The sequence below is a fragment of the Lithobates pipiens genome, unplaced genomic scaffold (assembly GCF_037356315.1).
Source record: "Lithobates pipiens isolate NorthernLeopardFrog02 unplaced genomic scaffold, aLitPip1_a1.2 Scaffold_8, whole genome shotgun sequence".
Taxonomy (NCBI): Eukaryota; Metazoa; Chordata; class Amphibia; order Anura; family Ranidae; genus Lithobates; species Lithobates pipiens.
Genome location: NW_027507903.1, coordinates 371,397,134 through 371,420,545, shown reverse-complemented (window position 1 = coordinate 371,420,545; position 23,412 = coordinate 371,397,134). Strand labels below are relative to the sequence as shown.

General features: G+C 44.0%; 1 protein-coding gene and 1 long non-coding RNA gene across 5 annotated transcripts in view; one reads left to right on the top strand and one right to left on the bottom strand.

Moving 5' to 3' along the window:
* Positions 1-23,412, top strand: part of KCNIP1 (potassium voltage-gated channel interacting protein 1) — a 568,743-nt gene that overhangs the window by 412,375 nt on the left and 132,956 nt on the right. For all 4 annotated transcript variants that reach the window (XM_077473564.1, XM_077473562.1, XM_077473563.1 and 1 more), the window contains one exon: positions 16,257-16,364. In XM_077473564.1, coding sequence (XP_077329690.1) covers positions 16,257-16,364 — 108 coding nt within the window. The remainder of the gene's footprint in view (positions 1-16,256; positions 16,365-23,412) is intronic.
* LOC143962696 (uncharacterized) lies at positions 21,561-22,522 on the bottom strand. The gene is made up of 2 exons (XR_013270763.1): positions 22,250-22,522; positions 21,561-21,984 (listed from the first exon to the last, which is right to left on the bottom strand). It is a non-coding gene; the product is annotated as an uncharacterized LOC143962696 (long non-coding RNA).

The window sequence follows — 23,412 nt, the reverse complement described above, 5'->3', positions numbered from 1 at the left end:
CAGCATGAGACAACACACATTATATATACATATATACAGCATTGAATGTGACTAGCACAGATTATAGTGGGTTTCTCATTCACCCTGTGCCCCTTAAAATCCAGGGCCCATAATCGGTTTCCAAGAGGCTCGCATTCAGTCCCCTCCAACAGCCTTGGTCCCGGCTAGGTCTGTCACAGTCCTGTTCCGTGCTTTTTGCCTAAGTTTCTGAATTTCATTTTAATCAGGACATTGTTCTACCTTTTTTATTTTCTCTCAGCCTGGTTCGCCAAAAGAGAAGCAGTTGCACCATTTGAATGTAGTGCGGGCGGTCAGAGTCTACCTGGAAAGGTCTGCAAGCATCAGAAGTTCAAGCGACTTCTAATGCCTCGTGCACACGATCAAATAATTCGGTGGAAAAGTCCGGGGGACTCAAGTCCACCGGACAATCCCTCCGTGTGTAGGCTCCGGCGGAGTTTTTTTTACCCAAAAGTCCGGCGGACTTAGAAAGTATTTTTGCACTCCAATCTGTCCGCCGGACTCGCATTTCGGCGGACAATCCGGCCGTGTGTGTGCCAGTCCGCCGTACTTTTGAAATGAACTGACTTTTCCCGCCCGGAGAAAAGTCTGCTCATTTTGAGTGTGTCTCCAGCAGGAAGCATCGCTGGCCCCGTCACCCTGTATGGACTTAAAGGGGAAGCCCTACGCCGAAAAATCGGTGTGGGGGTCCCCCCCTAGGTCCCCATTAGACCCTTACCCGAGCACGCTATCCGGCTGGCCAGGAAAGGGGGTGGGGACGAGCGAGCGCCCCCCCCTCCTGAGCCGTACCAGGCCGCGTGCCCTCAACATGGGGGGTGCCTTGGGGAAGGAGGGGCCGCGCGGCCCCCCACCCCAAAGCACATTGTCCCCATATTGATGAGGACAAGGGCCTCTTCCCGACAACCCTGGCCGTTGGTTGTTGGGGTCTGCGGGCGGGGGGCTTATCGGAATCCCAGAGGATGCTGGGACTGTGGCATCATAATGGGCGGGGACATCATCCGGCGATGTCCCTATATAAGTCTCCGCGCGCTGCGTCCCCGTTATTGTGAGCGGAGAGAGTGACGAGGCAACATCTGAAGAGAAGAACAGAAGAACAGAAGACGGCGACATCGGTGACAGAAGACCGGGCCACCGCCTGTAAAAGAGCTAGAAGAAGGCGCGGTGGCCCAGCAAGAAGAACCGAAGAGGGGGATAAGACCCCCGAAGTCATGAAGAAGAGGGCAGCAGCGAAGAAGAAAGCCGGGCTCCTCCGCTAGCAAAAGATCTAGCAGAAGATAGCGGAGGATTCCGGCGAAAAGACCCCCGAAGATGGACAGAAGACCCCCGGAGCTGTGCAATAGACTATTTTAACCATTGTGTGTTGTGGTTTTTGTTACTTTTATTTTACAGGTGAATGGGTAGGGGTACATTGTACTCCATACTCATTCACATAGTGTGGGGGGCCGGTATCCGGGGGCCCCCTTATTAAAGTGGGCTCCCGGATTCCGATGAGACCCCGCCCGCAGACCCCGACAACCAAAGGCCAGGGTTGTCGGGAAGAGGCCCTTGTCCTCATCAACATGGGGACAAGACACCCCCCCATGTTGAGGGCACACAGCCTGGTACAGCTCAGGAGGGTGGGCGCTCGCTTGTCCCCACCCCCTTTCCTGGCTGGCCGGGTAGCGTGCTCGGACAACGGTCTGATATGGACCTAGGGGGGCCCCCACGCCAATTTTTCGGTGTAGGGATTCCCATTTAAGTCCATACCAGGTGACGGGGCCAGCGACGCCTCCTTTGCTGGCCCCGGCTACCTGGAGACGCGCTCAAAATGAGTGGACTTTCCTCCGCGTGTGTGGGCGAGTCCGTTCATTTCAAAAGTACGGCGGATAGTCCGGCGGACTTAGTACGCCGTATTAGTCCACTGAAAAAGTGCCATGTGTGGGCAAGTAGCCCGTTCGGAAAGTCCGGCGGACAGTCCGGCGGGAAGTCCGCCAGACTAAGTCCGCCGGATAGTCGGCTACGTGTGTACGTGGCATAAGGCATCCATTTCACTTTGGATCTGTCCAGTTAATCAAAGGTAATAAAGGTAAAGCTCATACCTTTGGGGTTAGAGCTCATTCTATCAGGGGTGTTGGAACCTCCTGGGCTTTTTACTATCAGTGGTGCAGATATACAAGGCTGCTACTTGGTCTTTGGTAAATAAGTTCACAAGATTTTATCAGGTGGCTGTTAAGGCAACAGAGGACTCGGCTTTTGGCTGTAGTGTCTTGGGGGCTGCTGTATAAATCTTATAACGTTTTCATACAGTGTGTCTCCCTCCCCTCAAGGCTATTGCTCTGGCACATCCCAGGTAGTAATGTATATGGCTGCTTTGTGTCCCGTGATGTACGAGAAAGAAAATTAGATTTTTTTTCTTCATACTTACCTGTAAAATCCATTTCTTTGAATACATCACAGGACACAGAGGTCCCTTCAATCTCTCTTTTTGGCAGTTCATTGCTCGCTACAAAACTGGAGTACTTCCTGTATGTGAGGGGTTATATATTGGATAACTTCCTGTTTTTGATTATTCTACCAGTGTCCATTAATATATTACCCAGGTAGTAATATATCTGGTTGCTCTGTGTCCCCTGATGTACTCAAAGAAATTGATTTTACAGGGTATTTAAAGTATGAAGAAAAAATCAAATTTTTCCCTCAGTGTCATGTGGCACGTCACTGTTACAAGGTCTCAGGTGTGAATGAGGAGCGGGTGTGTTAAATTTGGTGTTATCGCTCTCACTCTCTCATACTGGTCACTGGGAGTTCAACATGGCACTCCATGACAAAGAACTCTCTGAGGATATGAAAAAAAGAATTGTTGCTCTACATAAAGATGGCCTAGGCTTTAAGAAGATTGGCAAGACCCTGAAACTGAGCTGCAGTGTGGTGGCCAAGAACATACAGCGGTTTAACAGGACAGGTTCCACTCAGAACAAGCCTCGTCATGGTTGACCAAAGAAGTTGAGTGCATGTGCCCAGCGTCATATCCAGAGGTTGTCTTTGGGAAATAGACGTATGAGTGCTGAAAGCATTGCTGCAGAGATTAAAGGGGTGGGGAGTCAGCCTGTCAGTGCTCAGACCATACGTCGCACACTGCATCAAATTGGTCTGCCTGTCATCCCAGAAGGAAGCCTCTTCTAAATATGGTTCACAAGAAAGCCTGCAAACAGTTTTCTGAAAACAAGCAGACTAAGGCCGCGTACACACGGGCGGACTGTCTGCCCAACTTAGTCCGCCGAAACACATTTGAGCGGACAGTCCGCTCGTGTGTGGGCTTCAGCGGACTTTTTCAGCGGACTGTCTGACGAACAAAGTCTTACGGAATTTCCGTAAAACTGTCCGTCCAAACTTGGTTTGAGCGGACAGTCCGTCCGTGTGTGCGCCAGTCAGCTGTACTTTCGAAATGAGCGGACTTTTCCCGCCCGGAGAAAAGTCTGCTCATTTCGAGCGCGTCTCCAGGTAGGCGGGGCCCGCGACGGAGACGTCGCGGGCCCCGCCGCCTGGTATGGACTTAAAGGGGAACCCCAACGCCGAATAAAATATTTTAACCGTGTTGTGTTTTTTTTTGTACTTTTTTTCACAGGTGAATGGGTAGGGGTACATTGTACCCCATACTCATTCACATAGGGTGGGGGGCCGGTATCCGGGGGCCCCCTTATTAAAGGGGGCTCCCGGATTCCGATAAGCCCCCCGCCCGCAGACCCCGACAACCAACGGCCAGGGTTGTCGGGAAGAGGCCCTTGTCCTCATCAACATGGGGACAAGGTGCTTTGGGGTGGGGGGGGGCGCACGGCCCCCCCTTCCCCAAGGCACCCCCCCATGTTGAGGGCACGCGGCCTGGTACGGCTCAGGAGAGGGGGGGGGCGCTCGCTCGCCCCCCTTTCCTAGCCGGCCGGGTAGCGTGCTCGGACAAGGGTCTGTTGTGGACTTGGGGGGACCCCCACGCCGATTTTTTTCGGCGTTGGGGTTCCCCTTTAAGTCCATACCAGGCGGCGGGGCCCGCGACATCTCTGTCACGGGCCCCGCCTACCTTGAGACGCGCTCGAAATGAGCGGACTTTCCTCCGCGTGTGTGGGCGAGTCCGTTCATTTCAAAAGTTGAGCGGATTGTTTGGCGGACTTAGTCCGCTGTAATTAGTCCGCTCAAAAAGTGGCGTGTGTGGGCAAGTCTGTTCATTCAAAAGTTTGGACGGACTGTCTGTCGGATTGTCTGCCGAACTTAGTTGGGCAGACAGTCCGCCCGTGTGTACGCGGCCTAAGGACATGGATTACTGGAACCATGGCCTGTGGTCTGATGAGACCAAGATGAACTTATTTGATTCAGATGGTTTCAAGCATGTATGTCGGTAACCAGGTGAGGGATATAAAGACAAGCGTATCTTGCCTACAGTCATGGTGGTAGGAGTGTCATGGTCTGCTGCCGGCACTGGGAGCTACAGTTCATTAAGGGAACCATGAATGCCAACATGTACTGTGACATATAAATAAAATATCCTAGCATTAACAGCGCTTAAGAAACATATAGCCAAAGATGTTAGAGTGCAATTGAATATACCGCACATGAAACAAATATTCATATATAACATGGTAGAGATCCAACTGGTCTGAAGTTCTGGAGGATAGATAGGGTTCACCCAGCTTGGAGGGGTGGTAACATCGTTTGTGAACTGTCTAAACATGCTACCCAATGGAACTTTATGACTAACACGCTTAGCCTCAATGGAATGAATATTGATTTGGATTTGAATTGTTTCATTAGTGATTACTAGTGTTGCATATGTTCCCCTTTAATATTGATTCCATAACACCTTATATATAAATATTTATTTTTCTGGTATTTACTATAATTGGCCCAATATACCTCAGTGTAGATGTGAATAATCCTTATTAGAAGTTTTAATGCTTCTGGGTTTGGACTTTGTAGTATGATTTATTTGGCCTGGTTACCTGGTTTGCCCTGGTAACCTAGGGGGCCTATAGTACGTTACTTTGGGTCGGTAAAGCTCTTAGGTAATTTTATAAATTACATTTCAGTATTGAGAATTGTGGCCATAATTGGAATCATCGTGTCTAATAAATTCTGATGCAAGGTATATGATAGTTAGATATTTTTCCTCAATATATATTTACCCTCCAGTATCTGTTTTTTCCTTATACAGTATCTATTTTTTTCCTTGCATTTTTTGAATATTTTAACATGTATATTTTTTATATACTTGTTTTTTGTATTTGAATTCATTGTATTATTAATTTGTTTCCCTGGAGTTTGAGGCCTAGTATGTCTTTATAGACAGCTGGGCGGCTACTTGGTCTAGTTTACCACTGTGACAATTAATTATGTAGTTTGTGCATATTGAGTAGTATGCGGTTGTCGTGCCATGCGACTATGGTCGTGTGAGTTTTTCTGCTGAGTATACTGCCATTGTGGCATACTTACATGGAGTAGTCTGTAGTATGTTTATATTTGGCAATATGTGGGTGTGCTGCAGTGTTTTTTTGCATTTTTTCTTACATCAATTTCCTTTGCTTTTTTAAAGTGTCATTTTATTATTAATGCTTTTACATGCACATTTTGGGTTAAATGTGATTTTATAATAGAATGTTTTGTGATATATGTTCTTACTATACACATATTTGCACATTTGCATGTCCCTTCTATCTTCAACCACTTTGGAGTTGCTGATGGCTCCGGGATATGCCTAGAAATGCATATTGTTCCAGTAGGTATGAGTGTGTGTTTCACGCTTGCCACAAGACAATGTTTTTTAAATGCATGTGGAGTGTATGCGCTCGGGCTGGCACCGTAGCATGCACTGGGCTTTTATATGCGGGCTTCAGTGTTGAGCGGTGTTAGCTCGAGTGATATATACAATGGTAGGCATTGTTGGCATATACAACTTGTGTGTTCAGTGACACTGCAGACTGATGTTTGTTTCAGCTTGGCGCAAGGATATCTGCGCTGATTGTTTTGACTCTCCAGCAGAGTATGTGTTAAATCGCTGCCCACCGGACGCATTTAAGGGGTGAGCTGTACTGCGTGGCCATGCCCTCTGAGGAAGAAGTGATTACAAAACGCATTAGGGCATGTCCACACAGCTCCCCTATCTACCAGCCTCAGTGTCTGTCATCCCGGGGTCTCACCAAGCCAAAACAACATCTTAGGAAGCAGTGAGAATTGACTAAGCGCTGTGTGGTATTGACTTAAACACCTCCAATGCTGTTTGATCTGTTTTATCTTGTAAGCAAATTTGTATGGTTTGTGGGGATGTTCCCAAATAAAAACGGTGTTATGCTATGAGAATCCCTTCTTTTTTGCATGGTTGATATGGTGAGCAATCCTAAGCAATTAACATGGTATATGCAAGAACAGGTCACATCTTAAAGGAGAGTCCAGGTTTACCCACATTATGATTGCTGTCCTTGGAAGGATTCCAGTCCAGATTAATGGCATATGCAGTATTTCCTGGAGATTATAAGGCTCATTATTAGCCCATTTGGGGCAAGTGCATTACTAAAGGGAACCACTCTGAGCACAAGGTTTCTTCTTTTGGTGATGGTAAAGCACAGTTACATTTCTGAGGAATCACAGAGCACTACATTTACCCTATGGACTTTTTGTTGGGACTTATATATGAACATTTGTTTCATGTGCAGTATATTCAATTGCATTCTAACATCTTTGGCTATATGTTTCTTAAGCACTTTTAATGCTAGGATATTTTATTTATAGTTTATCTTTGCATCTACATCTGCAGCTACAGTACACTGACATCTGGGTGGCACAGTGGTGTAGTGGGTAGCACTCTCACCTAGCAGTATAAAGGGTCGCTGGTTCGAATCCCAACCATGACACTACCTGCCTGCTGCCTTGCATGTTCTCTCTGTGCCTGTGTGGGATTCCTCCAGGTACTCTGGTTTCCTCCCACACTCCAAAGACATGCTGGTAGGTTAATTGGCTTCTGTCCAAAATTGGCCCTAGTATATGAGCTTTTGGATTGTGGGCTCCTTGAGGGTAGAGACCGATGTAATTGTGCAATGCACAGGGAGAGGGACAATTGTAGACACTCAGGTTAAACTGGATGGACTGATGTCTTTATTCAACCTTACTAACTATGTATCTTTTATCCATTTTGAGCACTTGGATCAGCTGTGTTTCTGATATTTTTTGATTATGTACTGTGACATACTGAAGCAGAGCATGATCCCCTTCCTTTGGAGACTGGGCAGCAGGGCAGTATTCTAACATGATAACGATCCCAGACGCTGAGCATGTCTCCAGACCTAAATCCTATTGAGTATCTGTGGGGCATCCTCAAACAGAACGTGGAGAGCGTAAGATCTCTAACATCCACCAGCTCCGTGATGTCGTCATGGAGGAGTGGAAGAGACCCCAGTGGCAACCTACGAAACTCTGGTGAACTCCATGCCCAAGAGAGTTAAGGCAGTGCTGAAAAATAATGGTGGTCACATAAAATATTGACACTTTGGGCCCAATTTGGACATTTTCACTTAGGGATGTACTCACTTTTGTGGCCAGCGGTTTAGACATTAATGGCTGTGTGTTTAGTTATTTTGAGGAGACAGCAAATTTACACTGTTTTACAAGCTGTACATTCACTACTTTATCTTGTAGCAAAGTGTCATTTCTTCAGTGTTGTCACATGAAAAGATATAATGTTTACAAAAATGTGTACTCGCTTTTGTGAGATACTGTGTGTATATATACAGTGCCTTGAAAAAGTATTCATACCCCTTGAAATTTTCCACATTTTGTCATGTTACAAACAAAAACGTAAATGTATTTTATTGGGATTTTATGTGATAGACCAACACAAAGTGCCACACAATTGTGAAGAGAAAGGAAAATTATAAATGATTTTCAAAATGTTTTACAAATAAATATGTGAAAAAATGTGTCATGCATTTGTATTCAGCCTCCTTTACTCTGATACGCTAATTAAAATCTAATAGAATCAATTGCCTTCAGTAGTCAACAGATAGTGTCCCCCTGCTTTTAACACATACTGTTAGACAGATTATTTGGTTGTCTGTGGGCTGGTGGTAAGCTAAGCTTGTTTTTTCCCTTGGATTTATCCTTGGCCTCGTTTGTACCTGTTGTTAGCCTTCCAATGCTTCGTACTGCGATAGCCAGCTATAGATGGGAGCAAGTGGCATCTTTTTTGTATCACTGTCGTGCTTTTTGGTCAGGCAATGTACTGACACCTTTGTAGCCATTGTGCTATATTCTGGGTGTTTCAGTGTACCTTGTACCTTTCTAATAAGGGGTGGCCTTGGTGTTAGGTGCCACAGATACCAGGGTGCCTTGACGAGGCTCTGTGGCTTATGCATGCTTTGGCAAATGTGTGCAGACTAAACCCCTGCTTTTAACGCATACTGTTAGACAAGTTATTTGATTGTCTGTGGGCTGGTGGTAAATTAAAAAGGGATTCCACCAAAAAAAAATATTAAAAGCCAGCAGCTATAAATGCTACAGCTGCTGACTTTTAATAAATGGACACTCACCTGTCCCGGGTTCCAGCGATGCCGGCAGCCGAGGCCGATGGATCGCTCGGCCCTCGGCTGCTGTCGCCACCATTCTAGGTGAGGGAATCAGGAAGTGAAGCGAATCGGCTTCACTTCCCGGTTCCCTACTGCACATGCGCGAGCCGCGCCGCGCAATAGGAAATCTCCGCGCTGTCACTGGGACCCGTGTGTGTCCCAGCAGACAGCGCAGCAGGGCAGGAAATGGCGTAGACTCCCACGGGAGTCTATGCCCGGAAGTGGGTGAAAATACCTGTCTTTGACAGGTATCTCCACCCCCCTTCCCCCTGAAAGGTGTCAATTGTGACACCGGAGGGGGGGAGGGATCCGATCAGCGGAGGTTCCACTTTAGGGTGGAATCCTGCTTTAAGCTTGTATTTTCCCCCGGATTTATCCTTGGTCTTATTTGTACCAATAGATAGAGTGTGTGAAATTTAATCTCAGTATAAATTCAGATTTTCTGTGAGATTTTTTAGAGAACCTTAATGAACAAACAGCGTTATGATGGCCAAGGAACACACCAGACAGGCCAGGGATAAAGTTGTGAAGAAGTTTAAAGCAGGGTTAGGTTATAAAAAAATATCCCAAGCTTTGAATCTGAGATGATGAATCTCACAGAGCTCTGTTCCATCCATCATCTGAAAATGGAAAGAGTATGGCACAACTGCAAACCTACCAAGACATGGCCATCTACCTAAAGTTACAGGCCAGGCATGGAGAGCATTAATCAGAGAAGCAGTCCAGAGGCCCATGGTAACTCTGGAGAAACTGCAGAGATCCACAGCTCAGGTGGGAGAATCTGTCCACAGGACAACTATTAGTTGTGCACTCCACAAATCTGGCCTTATGGAAGAGTGGCAAGAAATAAGTCATTGTTGAAAGAAAGCCATAAGAAGTCCTATTTGCAATTTGCAAGAAGCCATGTGAGGGAAACTGGTGCTCTGATAAGATGAGACCAAAAAGACCAGATGAGACCAAAATTTAACATTTTTGCCTAAAAGAAAACACTATGTGTGGCAGAAAACTAACACTGCACAGCACCCTAAACACACCATCCCCACTGTGAAACATGGGGGTGGCAGCATCCTGTTGTGGTAATGCTTTTCTTCAGCAGGGTAGGGAAAGCTGGTCAGAGTTGATGGGAAGATGGATGGAGCCAAATACAAGGCAATCTTTGAAGAAAACCTGTTATGCCACGTACACACGTAGCAGACTATCTGGCGGACTTAGTCTGGCAGACTTTCCGCCGGACTGTCCACCGGATTTTCCGACCGAGCTACTTGCCCACACACAGCACTTTTTTAGCGGACTAATACAACGTACTAAGTCCGCCGGACTATCTGCCGTACTTTTGAAATGAACGGACTCTCCCACACACGTGGAGGAAAGTCCCCTCATTTTGAGCGCGTCTCCAGGTAGCCAGGGCCAGCGAAGGAGGTGTCGCTGGCCCCGTAACCTGGTACGGACTTAAAGGGGAACCCCTACACCGAAAAATCAGCATGGGGGTCCCCCCCAGGTCCATATTAGACCCTTATCTGAGCACGCTACCCAGCTGGCCAGGAAAGGGGGTGGGGACGAGCGAGCGCCCCCCCTCCTGAGCCATACCAGGCTGCGTGCCCTCAACATGGCGCGGCCCCCCTCCCCAAAGCACCCTGTCCCCATGTTGATGAGGACAAGGGCCTCTTTCCAACAACCCTGGTCATTGGTTGTCGGGGTCTGCGGGCAGGGGGCTTATCGGAATCCGTGAGCCCCCTTTAATAAGGGGGCCCCCGGATACTGGCTCCCCACCCTATGTGAATGAGTATGGGGTACAATGTACCCCTACCCATTCAGCTGTGAAAAAAATTCTGTCCAAAAAATTGTGATAAAAAACTATTAAAGGGGGCTCCCAGATTCCGATAAGCCCCCCGCCCACAGACCCCGACAACCAACGGCCAGGGTTGTCGGGAAGAGGCCCTTGTCCTCATCAACATGGGGACAAGGTGCTTTGGGGTGGAGGGCTGTGCAGCCCCCTTCCCCAAGGCACCCCCTCATGTTGAGGGCACGCGGCCTGGTACGGCTCAGGAGGGGGGGCGTCCCCACCCCCTTTCCTGGCCGGCCGGGTAGCGTGCTCGGATAAGGGTCTGATATGGACCTGGGGGGGGACCCACACGCCGATTTTTCGGCTTTTTCCCCTTTAAGTCCATACCAGGTGAAGGGGCCAGCGACGCCTCCTTCGCTGGCCCCGGCTACCTGGAGACGCGCTCAAAATGAGCGGACTTTTCTACGGAAAAGTCTGTCATTTCAAAAGTACGGTGGACTGGCACACACACAACCGGATTGTCCACCAAAATGCGAGTCCGGCGGACAGATTGGAGTGCAAAAATACATTCTTAGTCCGCCGGACTTTTGGGTAAAGAGTCTGCAAAAGACTTGAGACTTGGGGGAGGTTCACCTTCCAGCAGGACAACGGCCTTAAACATACAGCCAGAGCTACAATGGATGGTTTAGATCAAAGCATATTCATGTGTTAGAATGGCCCAGTCAAAGTTCAGACTTAAATCCAATTAAGAATCTGTGGTAAGACTTGAATTGCTGTTCACAGAAGCTTTCCATCCAATCTGACAGAGCTTGAGCTACTTTGCAAGGAAGAATAGGCAAAAATGTCACTTTCTAGATCTGCAAAGCTGGTAGAGACAACCCAAAAAGACTTGCAGCTTTAATTGCAGCAAAAGGTGGTTCTACAAAGTATTGACTCAGGGGGGCTGAATACAAATGCATGCCACACTTTTCACATATTTATTTGTGAAAAAAATTGAAAACCATTTATCCTTTTCCTTCCACTCACAATTATGTGCCAATTTGTATTGGTCTATCACATAAAATCCCAATAAAATGCATTTACGTTTTTGGTTAAATCATGAGAAAATGTGGAACATTTCAAGTGGCATGAATAATACTTATTCAAAGCACTGTGTGTGTGTATGTGTGTGTGTGTGTGTGTGTGTGTGTGTGTGTATATATATATATATATATATATATATATATATATATATATATAAATAAATATACAGTTGAAAAAAAAGTCAGTGAACCCTTTTGGAATGATATGGATTTCTGCATAAATTGGTCATAAAATGTGATCTGATCTTCATCTAAGCCACAACAATAGACAATCACAGTCTGCTTAAACTAATAACACAAAAATAATTAAATGTTACCTTGCTTTTATTGAACACACCATGAGGTTTCAGCCAACTGGATTCCAATCAATGAGATGAGATTGGAGGTATTGGTTACAGCTGCCCTGTCCCATAAAAAACACACATCAGTTCTGGGTTTTCTTTTCACAAGAAGCATTGCCTGATGTGAATAATGCACTTTAAACAAATACATACAGCTACTACTAATTAAAACTGAGAATATATTATTACACTATAATCCTAATTATATTTAAGAAATATATATTATTTTTGGTTAAACTAATCCTGTCTATGCTTGTCCACTTCCAACTCCATCTTACATTTTTCTGACCAACTGGCATTCAGCTCAAGTGTTGCTGGTTAGCTATAGCTCGACTCACAATATTCTGATTAAGCCATTCAGTTTTCACTCTTACTGTATAAGATTAATCATAAAAATGTAATATTTAGCAAGCTTGCATTTAATAATATAACAAAATTCCTATTATTGAATTTAGAATAAAAATGTCTACACTTGCTGTTACTGAAACCTGACTTCATGACACCGCAGCTCCTGCTTTCCTATCCCATGGTGGCCTTCTCTGGACTCAGTCCCCCAGACCCAGTGGACAGTAGGGAGGTGGAGTGAGTATCCTCCTATCCCCACAAAGCACCTTTCAGGTTCACGCTCCTCCCTCTCTGTCCCTCTCAATTTTTTTTGAAGCTCACTGTATAAGTCTATTTTTTCCAATTGTTTTAAGAATTGCTCTGATTTACTGGCCCTCTATTAACTTTCCTTGATGATTTCTCTGCCTGGCTACACTACTTTCTCTCTTCTGAAATTCCAACAATCATTCTCAGTGACTTCAACATCCCTGTTAATACTAACACCGCTGCTGCTCCTAAAGTTCTCAGTCTAACCTCCTCTTTTGACCTGAAGCAATGGATACATGCTTCTACTTACTCTGATGGCAACATCCTTGACCTTGTATTCTTCTACCAATGCACTCCGTTCAACATCTCCAACAATCCATTTCTTCTCTCTGTTCACCACCGCTTTAGTTTCACTCTCTCCCTGTCTTCCACTGCCTCTTCCTCCAACCCCCTAACAATGACCTGTAGAAAGCTTCACCACTTTAACCCTTCTCTTCACTATTCTGCTACTGACCACCTCTACAATATAACACTCTTTTCAGCAGCCTGGTCGTGTTCTCCCCACTTAGTACACACAGATTCAAGCACTGACCCCCACAACCTTGGCAAACAGATGACACCGGAAGACACAAATACCTAGCCGCACTCTTGAGTATCTGTGGCATAAGACTAAGTCTCAGAAAGACTTTAACCAATATAAATCTGCCCTCACTGCCAAGAAGACCTATTTATCACTTGCATTAACACCCTCTCATCCAGTCCTTGTCAACTATTCTTTACTTTAAAATCTCACTTCGTTTTCCACTTCCTCCACCCACTAACTCATAAGATTGATATAATTTGTGATGCAATCTCCACTGTATTGATAACTCCCCCAACACCCCATGTCCACAGGTACACTCAATACTTGCCTCATTCAACCCCTCTACTAAAGATGAGATTGCTAAACTTCTAATGCCTACCTAACCCCCTGCCCCTTGGACCCTGTTCCCTCTCAAATAATGTGGTCACCCTCTGGCTCTAACCTACAGGATCTAATTCACATGTCCAATCTCTCCTTCTTCTGGCATCTTCCCCAACTCTCTAAAACATGCACCAGTCACCCCCATGCTTAAAAAGCAATCCATGCACACCACCAATCTAGATCTCCTTGGTCTCCTTTACCCCAAACTCTTGAACGCCTGGTCTACAACTGACTGAGTAAGCACCTCACTGAGAATAACCTTCTTGATTCCCTTCAGTCTGAATTTTGCCCTCAGCACTCCACAGAAATTGCTCTCCTAAAATTCAATCTAAACTGCTAAAACCAATGGACACTATTCTGAACTGCTCCTTCTGGACCTTTCAGCTGCCTTTGATACAGTAGCTGTTACTCCTTTGGTCTCCATGACTGTACTCTTCTTTGGTTCTCATCCTACCTATCCGACCGCACCTTTAGTGTCACTTATTATTCTACTTCCTCCTCTCCTCTTCCTTTTTCCGCCAGGGTCTCTGAGGCCCTGTTTTCAGACCTCTGCAATTCTCAATTAACACCTCCTCTCTCGGTCAGCCTCCCATGGTTTTTAATATAATTTCTACACTGACAACACCCAAATCTATCTCTCTACCCCCCAGCTCACAACTTCAGTTTCCTCACACTAATTTACTGACAGACATATCAGCCTGGATGTCACATCACTTCCTGAAACTCAATCTATCCAAAACCTAGCTCATAATATTTACTCACCAACATGCCTCTTCCGTTGAATTCTCTGTCAAGATCGATGTCAAGATCAGTGGCGCAACTATCAACCCTTCCCCACATGCCAGGTGCTAGGTGTAATCCTGGACTCTGAATTATCTTTTTGGCCCCACATCCAATCACTGTCCAAAGCTTGATTCCTCAATCTCCACAATATCTCCAAAATACGCCCCTTCCTAACCAATGACACTACATGGCTTCTAATTATTTATTTTATTTATTTATTCAAATACTTAACCTACGCAGTCTTTCCCGAAGGCCTCCATGCCCAAAACAAAAGACTTTGACATTAAAAGACCTTAAGAGAACCAACATACCAGCATGGCAACATACAAAATAAATACCAGGGAGTCTGTCCATCACACCCCAATTAAAATTGGGTGACTCCAAAAGCTTGTACAAAAAGTAAAGTTCCAAAATTCAGCTCCTTGTACTTGACTCGTTCTCCCTCCGTGCATTTTCTTTTTAAATTTTGGAATCTTCAATATGGCCAGGTTCGCCGATCTCAAAGATCAGGTATAAAGAACCCGTTCTTTCACGGGCAGCCAATGCAGGGCTCTAAGGGATGGAGTGATGTGGTCATAATGACCAACACCTGTCAGGAACCTTGCTGCGCATTCTGAATCAACTGGAGCTTGTAGATGGTACAAGCAGGCACACTCAGATGGCTGCTTGTAATGACTTTGCCTTGGTTATCTTTGCCTTGACTACTGCAACTCCAGCCTCATTCCATTACTTTTACATAGGCTATCCCCTGCATTATGAATGCTGTTGCCAGACTCATCAACCTTGCCAACCGTTCAGTGTCTGCTACCCCTCTCTGTCAATCCCACCTCTGGCTTCTGCTTACCCAATAAATTAAATTTCGAATACTAACAATAACTAACAAAGCCATTCACAACTAGTCTAAAATTACCAACCAAGCCATTCTATTTTGTTCCTCTCAAGACCTCCTGCTCTCTAGCTCCCTTGTCACCTCCTCCCACGCTCACCTCCAGGACTGCTTCCAAGGCGATCCCATCCTATCGAACGCTCTGCCACAATCTGCCCGACTATTTCCTAATCTGTCCATTTTTAGGCGATCCCTGAAAAACCTTTTCTTCAGAGAAGCCTTTACTGCCTCCACCTAACAACTGTATTTTCACTGTCTCCATCAGCCCACAGTGTACAGTTATTATCTTTTGTATCACTTGACCCTCTCTTTTAAATTGTAAGCTTTAACAAGCAGGTCCCTCTGTTTTGAATTTTATTATGACCGTACTGTATTCCCTGATGTTGTAAAGCACTGCACAATGTGTTGCTGCTATATAAATCCTGTGTAATTGAATTAAACTTTATTTAGGTAACTTGCCCATCTAAAAAAAAGCTGGCTTTTATTTCACAGGTGGTAATTTGGGGGTTTCATATCTTTTGCACATTTATATATTTTTATATTGATAGAAACCTTTGGAGTGCTCAAAGCGGAGCATTCACTTGTTCCTGTCAATAAAAGAAGCTGCATCATTTGAAAGTGAAAAAGAAACTATGTACAGGAACAGTGTGTGGGAGGTGCTGCTGTATGTAAACTGTATGTAAGTATGTAGTTATAATCTAAAAATAATAATTTCTACAGCTGAGTGTACACTGTCACTTCCTTTAAAAATCATACTGTTTTGTAACACCACGAGTTGAGACATTCCTTAAGCATGTCAAGTTATGTTTTTGTTTTGTTTTTTTCATATATTTACTTCCTCACCGCATCATGAAAAGTTCAACTCTCTGAATTTAATAGCAACATTCATCCTTAAGACTTTCACCTCTAAGCTTAGGTTCATCAAATTTTGAATAAGATTCACTGAAAATTTGATTACTCAAACTTGAGCATATTCTCTCATTAATAGTTTTGACGATGCTATATAATGTTTCAGAGAGAGAAAGAGTTGGAAGGTAAGCAGTGTCTTCAGTGCTGTCCTTAGACAATCCACAATACTGTAACACGTGTCACTGTACCCTGTATTACATGTTTATTTGTAAATTTAATTTAAAAATGTTTTAATACATAGTGAAAATATATAAACTACAGTTCAAAAATGTATACAAGTGAAATGTTTTCCTTTTTTTTCCTTTCTGTTTTTTTCCTAGGATTTTGTAGCTGCTTTATCAGTCTTGCTGAGAGGAACAATTCGCGAAAAGCTAAGGTGGACCTTCAATCTCTATGACATAAACAAAGACGGATATATAAACAAAGAGGTAAAGAATTTAAGTGCTTTTTCCCTTTTCCTATCCCTCTTACCGATAATATATAAAAAAAATCCTTTCCCTTTTCTCACTTTCTGTCTTACTGGATAATCTTTTATAATTTTCTTATCTCAGTCTGCTGGGGATTCAATACCTCATTTAATTGAATGGTTAGTAGCATTTACAGGTTTAAAGGAGTGGGACATGTGTCTCTAGATCAGGTGATTGCTTAACATGAAGGTAACCACTGTTTAAGCATTTTATAATCATGCCCATAATATTAATTGCCCAGGCCAGTGACAGCTTTACATTCAGGTGAATTAGGGCTCGAGATGAAACTGAAGCAAAAATGGAGGATGTGTAAAAGTAGGGATTGCTACTAATTCCTGGCTTTCCAGCTAAAACTGTATTGGATCACTGGTGTCTCCTGTGTGTATGCACTACTGCAACTTCCAGTCTTCCAGGCATAAGCAAAATTAGCCATTTCTGCTTGGTCAAAATGTCATCAATGATTGCTGATTTTTAACCTACAAGTGGAAAACATTATTAGAGTCAACTGGGAAGGCACATTTATGGTGGTTTAAAGTGATCCTATTCATTTTTTAAAGAAAAATGACAGGATTTTTTATCCCATGCAGTGGGACTGCCCCCGCACTGCATAGGTTTACTGATTGTTTTTAGCTAGGGCTGAGGAGATATACTTACCTAATCTGCAGATCTTCTGATCGCAAGACCGGTCCCTGAGGCTTCTCCCTCATGGTCTAGCGGTCTTGTGCAGTGAACTATTCCTGATGACCTCACGCCCATAGACCGTCTCTGAACATGAAGAGGCAGGAACAGTCTACTGCTGGGCAAGGGAGAGTGCTGTTTTTTAACCACTTCGCACCCAGGCCAATTCTGACATTTCTCTCCTACATGTAAAATTCCTATTTTTTTTGCTAGAAAATTACATAGAACCCCCAAACATTATATATGTTTTTTTAGCAAAGACCCTAGAGAATACAATGGCGCTCGTTGCAACTTTTTTTCTCGCACAGTATTTGCGAGGCAATTTTTCAAACACGTTTTTTTCAGAAAAAAAAGCTTAAAAAAAAACAGTAAAGTTAGCCCAATTTTTTTGCATAATGTGAAAGAGGAGGATACGCCGAGTAAATAGATACCCAACATGTCACGCTTCAAAATTGCACGCGCTCGTGGAATGGCGCCAAACTTTGGTATTTAAAAATCCCCATAGGCGACGCTTTCAATTCTTTTACTGGTTACATATTTTGGGTTACAGAGGAGGTCTAGGGCTAGAATTATTGCTCTCGCTCCAACGTTCGCGGCGATACCTCACATGTGTGGTTTGAACACCGTTTTCATATGTGGGCGGGACTTCTGTGTGCGAGCTCACGGGGACAGGGGCGCTTTAAATTATTATTTTTTTTTATTGTTACCGTAATTTTATTTTTATTTTTTTAGTTTTACACTTAAAAAAAAAAAAAAAAAATTGATGACTTTTATTCCTATTACAAGGAATGTAAACATCCCTTGTAATAGGAATATGGCACGATCGGACCTATTTACTGTGAAATATGGGGTCAATAAGACCCCATATCTCACCTCTAGGCTGGGAATAATAATAATAAAAAAAAAAAAACGATCCTGGCTTCCTAGCCAGATCGGCGCCGTTAATTTGAATACCGAGGCCGGGCGTGACGTCATAACATCGCACCCGGCCTCCGAACGATCATAGAGACTCCAGGGACAATCTAGTCCACCAGAAATCTCTATGATTACTTGCTGGGGCCGGCGGATCCTGTGACCGACTCACCGATGGAAACGGTGAGTCGGTAGAAGCACCGGACAGCGGCGGGAGGGGGGGTCCCCTCCCGCCGCCCGTAAGAATGATCAAGCGGCGGAACAGGCGCTATGATCATTCTTATGGTGCAGGGAATCGCCGGCTGAAAGCGGCAATATCTGAATGATGTCTGTGGCCTCAGGCATCATTTAGATATAACCACTGAAAGCCCATGACGTCAATAGACGTAGTGTGGGAACCAAGTGGTTTAAAGGGTTGGGTGAGTATAGCCTTTCTGTACGCCACTGGACAAAACAAGTAGTTAAACCATGCAGTGCGGGCACAGCCCCACCGCATGGCAAAAATTATTTTTTTCCCGAACTGCTTTAAAGCATTGCCAAAACCTAAATTACATTTCCCTGTCATACTACAGACTGCCCTTAGCTGTTTTGTGGTAATTTTTGTAATTACCTAATACTTACCTTTTTGGCTTTTGAAGTCCAGCATCGTCCTCCACTTCCAGTTTCTGGACCCAGGCTGTACGTGCTAGTCCACAACCCTCTCTGGTGACGGTGATGAGCAGATGATTGAAAGGGCCACCTCTCCTCATTGCCAAAACCTAAATTACATTTCCCTGTCATACTACAGACTGCCCTTAGCTGTTTTGTGGTAATTTTTGTAATTACCTAATACTTACCTTTTTGGCTTTTGAAGTCCAGCATCGTCCTCCACTTCCAGTTTCTGGACCCAGGCTGTACGTGCTAGTCCACAACCCTCTCTGGTGACGGTGATGAGCAGATGATTGAAAGGGCCACCTCTCCTCATTTATAAATAACATTATATTCATAGATCCAGGAGACAGCAGCACAAGGGACACATCACACTGTTGGTTAGAAGTATCCCTTGTGCTTATTTTTTTTTTTAACTAAACTTAGCTATTAGATAAATTCATTCCTTTGTATTGTTAATTTATATTTTATAACATCCCTTCATTGTCCTTTTTAACATCCCCACATGCAAAAATATTTAGCTTTAAAGTTTGCATTTAAAATAAGAGTGCATTTCTTGTCTTGAGATCTGTCTGACTAAGGGTGTTGATCAGCTATAAAAATATTGCATTATTATATATGGCCTTTTCACTCACCTGTGCCTGTCCCTATATATCCCAATGAATTACTGTTATACTGTAAAGATGGCCACCCTGCCTTTCTATCTTGAATTATTGGTTTTTAATAACATCTATTTAGTTTAATGACCTTACTGCGCTCATAAACCTTTTAATGTTCATCCCACTAATTCTAGGAAAACTAAGAAAATTATGAAAATAAACATTTGAAGGAAAAGCCAGTCTTAAACCTCTATATCTCTATACTGTAGATATTATAAGGTTGCTCAGCTGGTCCATTTGACAAAAGTAAACTCCAAGAAATGCTATGGGTCTATTTTTGAATGTTTTCACCCAAGAGTCACATAACTTTTAAACATTTCTTTCAATTGAATCAGACATATGCAACTCTAGGGTGAAAGCTGTGTTAAAATGTAAACACACTTACCATCTTTCAGAAGTTTTTAAGAATGTGTGAATATTTTTCAACACAGGTTGGTTCCTCTGTCAAAGATACCTTAATTTCTCTACATATATGAAAAAATATATATATTTTTTAGTTTAATTTAACCCTATGTTCACACCTATGCGCTTTTTGTGCGTTTTTCTCTTTTTGGAAATGCAATACAGTCCATTTAGCATGTTTTCCTATAGTACACATTCACATCTATGCATTTTTCAGCCGGTGCATTTTTAGAAAGGGTCAGGGACTTTTTTCCAGCAGCAGATTGCCTTTTGCATGTAATAGTCTTCAATGGACTCACACCAGAGCCCCATACCAGGGCCTAGTGTTTATTTGGGGGGGACCCCATGCCATTTTGTTTCACAGATTTTTTTAGCCGGCAATTCTTTTTTTTACAAAACCCAACTGACAGCTGATGACTCTTCAGTTATTAAGGATGCAGCGGCTGGCTTCCCGTCCCACTCCTTAGCAACCAGCTATATACAGCATTTTTAAAGGGGAAAACACAACGCATAAAAAAAGCATCAAAAACACAACACTTGCATGTGCTTCAAAGGGGGCGGGGGTACTCGCTTGTCCCCTCCCTTTCCTGACCTGCCATGCTTGATGATGGCTCTACATCGGGGGACATTGTTTTTCTTTATTTTTAATAAAGGGATTGTCAAAAATTCTTGTACTGTCTTTATACACTTTTACACTTCTTTGGTGAATGAGTAGCAGTACTTGGTATGCAGCGGCCTAAAAAAGGTGGGTTTAAAAACACAAAAAACCCTGCAATACATGCCTGAAAAATGCATCAACTGCATAGATGTGAACCTAGACTAAAAGAGTGAAAGGTTTTTTATTGCTGTATCTCAATTGCAGAGATCAAACCTTTCTGTTTGTACTGGTGACCATTGTTACTAGGACAAAAAAGGGTGGTAAAAATAAAACATTGTCAGTTACCATTTGAATTTAGTAGGAATGGGGCTTTTGTAATCAGCCGAATATGGTGGGCTACCCTTGCCCTCTTTACTCCCAACAGTCCCTCACAATATACGGTTGTTCCTTTGTGGATAAAAATAATCAGGTTTTCCCACCTCTTGGCCAGATCACAGTAAGATCTCCCTAAGCCCTTGTACACACGGTCGGAGAATCTGTCGGAATGAGTCTTATCGGACCGTGTCGTCAGATAATCCGACTGTGTGTGGTATGCATCGGACTGATTCCGTCCGAATCTCCGTCCGACCCAATTTTCCAACATGTTGGAAAGATTTCCCGACCAACTGGGCCAGGCGGACCTAATCCGATCATGTGTAGAGCATTTTCATCGGACCAAGTGCCACGCATGCTCACATTCAAATTCCGACACGGAAGCGCTCGTTCAGCTAAAACTACTGCTCGTAAGCGATATAGCACATTCGTCACGCTGCAATGTTAAAAAATCATTCATCAAGCGCATTCTCTTGTTCTTTACAATGCTGCAAGAACCAACTTCTTTTGATGCTCATAGTCACACACACTTCTCCCGAACGGATTTCATTACTCTTTTTTAACCATTTCAACAATACAATTTTAGTTTAAGTCACATCTACACAATGTTTTTTTTATTTTTTGGATGTTTTTTGGGGGGGGGGGATTCCCTAAAAATCTCCTTTAAAGACACTGCTCATTTCTCCTTTTTTTTTACTTTTTATTTTTGTGTGTAAACTTACAACAACATTATTGTATTTTTCAGATTTTCTTTTGATTTTTTTTAATCTACAGGAGGTTGTTTAGTGTTGGTACCCCTTGTTATTTAGTTCACTTTGTATTTTGGAAATGTACCTGCCTGCTCACAAATAAACTCTACTTTTTGAAGGAAAACACATTACACAAGTATTTCATCAAACAAAAATAAAATGTATTTTGTTTGCTCGAAAATAAAAATAGGAACGCAGCACTGGAGAAACTTCTTAACTTTGGTGCAGCCTTTGGCCCCCAGGGCAGACATGACTAAATGAGATATAAAAAAATTGGTGGCCTGAGGAGTAGATATCTCAGGGAGAGAAGTCTGCTCCTGAAGTCCTAGAGAGCAGTAAATTAAGATGCCATTTCTGTCCCCAGGATGGTGATATTGAACAGGCTGCATCTTCTGGCACACCTGACTCATCCCAGGCCATCACTCTCTGGTCTTCCCTTGTGACTTCCCACCAGGCATCCTTCCAGGCTGTGGCTGGGCTCCTGTAGCTGGGGCAGGAGGAGGAGGGCGTTGTTGGACCTCCTGGCTGCCACTTGCCACAGCCTCCCCCCGACTGAGGTCTTCCTGTGTATGAAAAGGGGACATAGTTTTAGTTTTTTGATCATCAATCACAACATTTTGTGCTCCTGGCTTTTGCAAATTGAATGTTACCAAATAGAACAGACTATCATTCTGACACCAGCATTTTTCTCTCCCGTCCCAATCATTTTTGGTCACTACTGTCTATTGAGATTAAGTTGTGATTGAGAATCACAACTTACTGATCAATAAGAACATCTAGTTAACATCATTAAATGTAACACAAGAAATATGTTCAACAATGCCATACCTGTCTCAAGCTGGGCCCCACCACATGGTGCTGCCTGGAAGGCCCAGGTTGGACATCAGAAGCCTCAGCTGGGGGTGAAGGATGCCTTGGAGGAAGCATGGAGAGTGGTGGCCTGAGTGGTGGCCTGGGTACCCCTTGGTCTACCAGAAAATGCAGCCTGGGGTAGTAAACAGCATCTGGATCTCCTGCTCTCAAGGACTCCAGGTGCTTCTTTCTCTCCCTGAAATATGTAAGCTTCATGGCCACAATTTTGCAATTCAGATATGTCATGTCTGCCGTAGGGACCCTGATCTGCACCAAAGCAAGCAGTTTCTCCAGTGCTGCGTTCCTCTTTGATCTGTCATAATAAAATTTGTTGTGGAACTGCCACAGGCAGGGCATCTCCATGTAGAGCTCGAGGAATAGCCCCATGAAGTTGGGATTGTTGAATGGGTCCATTTTGTCTGCAAGACACAACACAAGACAAACCCTCAAATACTAATAATGCAATTAAAATCCCTCCTAATCTTGTCCCAACAGCGGCCTAGATACAAGCAGTCTAGTCTAGTGAAGCACAAATGTAAAAATGTTACCTTCGTTTCGACGTTCGCCGCGTCCGTGACTCACACTCTCCTCCCAGATCGCACGGACGATACACGTGTGGCGTTTTATATACAGTGTGCATGCGTGAAACTCCGCCCGCCCCTGACGTTCTTTCCAGACTATTCCCCGCCCCTTTGCTTCCCGCGCAGTGGGGAGAGCACATGGCGGAGAGAAGGCAGGTGCACAATAATAGTTCCACTAACGAGGAGGAGGGTGAGGAAAGCCCGGAGCCTGAAACGTCACGATCCAGGAAGACAAGATTTAAGGCCTCAAATATGTCTTTTGGAGAGATGTTGGAGATGGTCGACATATTGAACAGGAGCAACTATGATGGGAAGTATGGACCTTACCCAAACCCAAATATCAGAAAGGCCAAGATCATGAATAAAGTTGTGAAGAGTCTTCTGAAGAATTTTGGGGTACGCCGATCCAAGGATCAACTGAGAAAACGCTGGTCAGACCTGAAACTGAGGGAGCACGAGCAGTACCTAAGGATCAAGCGTGTTCTTAAAAAAAGTAAGTAGTTGTCGTGTGTTCATATGATTATTCTTGCTTGCATACATACTCCATGTGCTTTGATT